Here is a 5,000-nt window from a genome sequence, read left to right on the forward strand (position 1 = left end):
CCTCCCCCCCTCTCTCTCTCTGTGTGGACCCCTCCCCTCTCTCTCTCTCTCTGTGTGGACCCCCTCCCCTCTCTCTCTCTGTGTGGACCCCCTCCCCCCCTCTCTCTGTGTGGACCCCTCCCCTCTCTCTCTCTCTGTGTGGACCCCCTCCCCCCCTCTCTCTGTGTGGACCCCTCCCCTCTCTCTCTCTCTGTGTGGACCCCCTCCCCTCCCCTCTTTCTCTGTGTGGACCCCCTCCCCTCCCCTCTCTCTCTGTGTGGACCCCCTCCCCTCTCTCTCTCTCTCTGTGTGGACCCCTCCCCTCTCTCTCTCTCTGTGTGGACCCCCTCCCCTCCCCTCTCTCTCTGTGTGGACCCCCTCCCCTCCCCTCTCTCTCTCTCTGTGTGGACCCCCTCCCCTCTCTCTCTCTCTCTGTGTGGACCCCCTCCCCTCCCCTCTCTCTCTGTGTGGACCCCCTCCCCTCTCTCTCTCTCTCTGTGTGGACCCCTCCCCTCTCTCTCTCTCTCTGTGTGGACCCCCTCCCCTCTCTCTCTCTCTCTGTGTGGACCCCCTCCCCTCTCTCTCTCTCTCTGTGTGGACCCCCTCCCCTCTCTCTCTCTCTCTGTGTGGACCCCCTCCCCTCTCTCTCTCTCTCTGTGTGGACCCCCTCCCCTCCCCTCTCTCTCTGTGGACAGGACGAGGAGGCTCGACAGTTTGGAGGAGGATTCTTCCCAGGTAAGAGACACACCTGCAGTGCATGCTGGGTAGAGAGGATCAGGTTAGGAGGTCAGTCTGAGTCCTGTAATCATGACTCCTCCCCTTTGGACCCATCAGGTCCTGCTGGGTTCCCGGGAGGAGCTCCTGCTGGGATGCCCGGTCTCGGTGATTTCCTGAAGGATCCTGAGCTGCTGAACGCCATGAAGGTCGCTCATCTGTTCAATCTTTGTTTTCTTTCTTTGAACTTCCTGTCTCTAAACTCTCTGTTTGCTTTAGGACCCCGAGGTCATGGCCGCCTTCCAGGACGTGGCTCAAAACCCGGCCAACATCGCCAAGTACCAGAACAACCCCAAAATCATGGCGCTGGTCACCAAGCTGAGCGCCAAGTTTGGAACTTCACCTCAGCCGTAAAAAAGACCAAAGAAGAAGAAAGGGGGGGCGGCTAGACCTGCTGCTGTGTTCTGCCTGTTTGCGTTTAGCCCAGACCGAGACCTCCTCCAGACCCAGACCTCCTCCAGATGGTCAGCCCAGACCCAGACCTCCTCCAGACCCAGACCTCCTCCAGATGGTCAGCCCAGACCCAGACCTCCTCCAGACCCAGACCTCCTCCAGATGGTCAGCCCAGACCCAGACCTCCTCCAGACCCAGACCCAGACCTCCTCCAGATGGTCAGCCCAGACCCAGACCTCCTCCAGACCCAGACCCAGACCTCCTCCAGATGGTCAGCCCAGACCCAGACCTCCTCCAGACCCAGACCCAGACCTCCTCCAGACCCAGACCCAGACCTCCTCCAGATGGTCAGCCCAGACCCAGACCTCCTCCAGACCCAGACCTCCTCTAGACAGTCAGCCCAGACCTGGATCAGAAGAACCTGGATCACATAAAACCTGGATCAGAAGACGTTGACTCGGCTGTTGGTACTTTTTGTTACGATTATTTTCTTTAACGTTTAAAACTTGTTCTCGATGATTCTCGATTAATAAACCCGCTCAAACAAAAAGACGTCTGTTTGTCTTTAAACACGTTTCAACCTCTGGATTGTGATTGGATGAAAGACACGTCTGGTCTCACGCTCCCTAACTGACCAATCAAAATCAAGAAGGGGCAGGACTTGTTTCAGGTGTGGATCTGATGTCGGGACACGATTCATGTTTCCTCAAACTTAAGTAAATCTTAAAACCAGAGGTTAACGCTGGTTACCTAGCAACAGTGAGCGCTGGTGATTCTTCAGGTTAATAAAAAACACAATAAAGACGTGAAATCAATTATTTTAGTAAACAAACTGAAGGACATCGAGACGCTCATCAGGAGGATTTAAACTCTCCGTCTGTCGGGTTCTTTAGGCTGAGCGCCCAGGAGGCTCAGGTCAAAGGTCGCAGTTTAAAGGATTTATTTTGTAGCTCAGGTTGGTGATCTGAGAGATCTACAGGTGTTTGTCCACCAGGGGGCACCATTTAGCTAGAAAGAATTCACATCAGTCTGTTTCCTTCAGCAGGTGTAAACTCACCTTTATCATTTCTTTTTATTTTTTTTATCAGGGAGGTCAAACAAAGTTCACAAAGATAACAAATATATGATGACATCATACAGGTCAGTGTATCAGATCAACAAATCATGATCTTCCAGCTGTTGCTCATTTGACTTTACAACAAAATATAAACATCAGAACTAAAGAAACAAAAGCTGTCACACTGACTCCTTTCTCCACAAAGATGCATCACGACGTCTCCTCTGTAACTGAAGCACATCGGGGGTTAATGTTCACATTTCACAATACTTCAGTTTCTCTGTTTTTTATAGAAAATGTTTTTAAATTTCATAAACACTTTAATACCAGTCCTCTAATGTTGGAGCGTCTTGTTGTAACTTTTTCCTTGTCCAGGATAGGGATTAGGGGATGGGGTTTAGGGGTTAGGGGATGGGGATTAGGGCATGGGGTTTAGGGGTTAGGGGATAGGGGTTAGGGGATAGGGGATAGGGTTCTCATCAAGTATTTGTCTGCTGCTGATTGAATATATCGTCAGAAAATCAAATGGAATAGAGATTTAAAATATAGTTTCTAAACATTTCTGAACGTCCTGCCAATAAGACTTCAGTTTTCTACATTCCTTAAATAAATGATAATGGTTCAAATATTAAATCTGAACCACATAACCTCCAACACTTTGTTCCAGTAACGTCTCTTTTCCCTCCAGCTGTGTGACCACGTCGTTTCCTTCTTCTTGTTCCCGTTTGAACATTCAGGTGTTACAACTTAAAGAGTCCAGAGAACTTCTATATAATCTAGATATTATTCTATGTCCACTCTCTGGTTTGTAAGTTGTCACAAAGACATTTATATCATTTTATATAATATATATTATCATATTTATATATTTACTTTCCCACATGCCTCTGTCCCGATGTCTCACCTGTAAATATCTAAAAGAATCCTGGTTCTCCAGTCCAGTCTCTTTTCCACCCTGCATCAAGTTAACCCTTTACTCTTCCATGTTTTAAATCTGGAGTCTGTCCTGTTTGAGAAGTCCTCATCGTACTCTTCAGGTTAACTTTCTCACATATTTTGTTTTAATCTGTGAGGTTGTCATGGTGGAGCTGGAGATTCTTCTATTTCCTTAAACTGTGAATCACAGAAACACACCTGAGGTCTTCATTGAGCTGCATAGTAAACGTTTACATTTGGTGATGCCATTCCTCTTTTTCTTTGGTTAATTGGGTTACTTGGTATTTTATTCTTGGTTTATCCATATAAACTGAGATTAGTTTATATCTCCCTCTTGCTCAGTTAGCTTATCTTCCAGTCTCCGTTTAGTTTTTCCAATCTCTTATTTCTCCAAGTCGTTGGTTGTTGTCTTGTCGAAAACGTTTGATCTCGGCGAGTTTGGTTTTCAGATTGATGTCTGCCTCCTCTTCCCCGTTAGCACCGGCCGGTGAGCCACAGCTAGCGCTAGCACTCGTGACTCCTGTTTTCGTTTGGGTTAACGTGCACTTTTTTTTGGTTTTGGCTTTGATTTGTCACACATCAACATTTGACCCTTCTCCATCTCTTGGTGTTTAAACGAGTGACTCTGAAGCTGCAGTGGAACTCTCACCTTTCATTCTGAGTCGTTCTCACTCAAATCAAAACCAGGTGTGTGTCAACAGTAATGTTTATTTGTGTACTTACAATAAATCAAAACAAACAGCGAGTTTAAAACAAACACAGGGAGCAGGATCAGAAGGATCAGGAGGAGAACAGGTGAGAAAAGATGAACGATAACAGAACTAATGTCCGTACCTGAAAAGAGAGAAAGAGAGGGCGAGCTGTGAGTACACCTGTTCATTTAAACACACACACACTTTAAAAACACACAGTGTGTGTGAGGTGGGACCTACTTCTGAAACTCCCACTCCCTGTTATCCAGAGGACACACCTGTCGAGTCTTCAACCAGCGAGAGATACAGTGGAAGTGAAAGGCATGCTGGGAAAGAATCAGTCTTTACTAAAAACATCACGGTTGTTATTTACAGAATGTTTGAATCATCAGAACATAAAGATCCAGTTCAGAAACATTCAGGTGTGGACACTCACGTTGCAGACGCCCCAGGCTACAGTACACTCCTCAGAGGTGGCAGACGCTTGGTTCGCCTGACACTCTATACCTGAACATGGACGAGAGAGGAGGTCATGACGAGAGCGAGGAGCGAGAGAGACAGAGAGAGAGAGAGAGAGACAGAGAGAGACAGAGAGAGACAGAGAGAGAGAGAGAGAGAGAGAGACAGACAGAGAGAGAGAGAGAGACAGAGAGAGAGACAGAGAGGGAGAGAGACAGAGAGAGACAGAGAGAGACAGAGAGAGAGAGAGAGAGACAGAGAGAGAGAGAGACAGAGAGAGAGAGAGACAGAGAGAGAGAGACAGACAGAGAGAGAGAGAGACAGAGAGAGAGAGACAGAGGAGAGAGAGAGAGAGAGAGAGAGAGAGAGACAGAGAGACAGAGAGACAGAGAGACAGAGAGACAGAGAGAGAGAGAGAGACAGAGAGAGAGACAGAGAGAGAGAGAGACAGAGAGACAGAGAGAGAGAGAGACAGAGAGACAGAGAGAGAGAGAGACAGAGAGACAGAGAGAGAGACAGAGAGAGAGACAGAGAGAGAGAGAGAGAGAGAGACAGAGAGAGAGAGAGAGAGAGACAGAGAGAGAGAGAGAGGTTCTAACACTCACAGAGATCCATGATGTGGTTCCTGCAGATCGCACAGTTATCCACCACGATGTCCCAAGCCCACAGCGCCACGGCGTTCCACTGAGGACACACAGAGTCACACATTG

The 5,000-nt window shown here is 48.1% G+C and overlaps 2 protein-coding genes across 4 annotated transcripts in view; one reads left to right on the forward strand and one right to left on the reverse strand.

Annotated features, from left to right (window-relative positions):
* st13 (ST13 Hsp70 interacting protein) overlaps positions 1-1,696 on the forward strand; it is a 6,499-nt gene extending 4,803 nt beyond the window's left edge. For 2 of the 3 annotated variants that reach the window (XM_065964622.1, XM_065964623.1), the window contains exons 11-12: positions 675-902; positions 973-1,696. In XM_065964622.1, coding sequence (XP_065820694.1) covers positions 675-902; positions 973-1,107 — 363 coding nt within the window. In that variant the 3' untranslated portion in view covers positions 1,108-1,696. The remainder of the gene's footprint in view (positions 1-674; positions 903-972) is intronic. The other variant, XM_020628387.3, reaches the window with a different exon arrangement.
* A 2,131-nt stretch (positions 1,697-3,827) lies between these two features.
* rbx1 (ring-box 1, E3 ubiquitin protein ligase) overlaps positions 3,828-5,000 on the reverse strand; it is a 2,150-nt gene continuing 977 nt past the window's right edge. Inside the window, exons 2-5 of the mRNA XM_065964630.1 lie at positions 4,896-4,974; positions 4,268-4,338; positions 4,072-4,157; positions 3,828-3,973 (exon numbers count right to left, since the gene is read on the reverse strand). Of these exons, the coding sequence (XP_065820702.1) occupies positions 3,961-3,973; positions 4,072-4,157; positions 4,268-4,338; positions 4,896-4,974 (249 nt within the window). The 3' untranslated portion in view covers positions 3,828-3,960. The remainder of the gene's footprint in view (positions 3,974-4,071; positions 4,158-4,267; positions 4,339-4,895; positions 4,975-5,000) is intronic.

Source organism: Labrus bergylta, chromosome 16 (assembly GCF_963930695.1).
Source record: "Labrus bergylta chromosome 16, fLabBer1.1, whole genome shotgun sequence".
In the NCBI taxonomy this organism is placed as follows: Eukaryota; Metazoa; Chordata; class Actinopteri; order Labriformes; family Labridae; genus Labrus; species Labrus bergylta.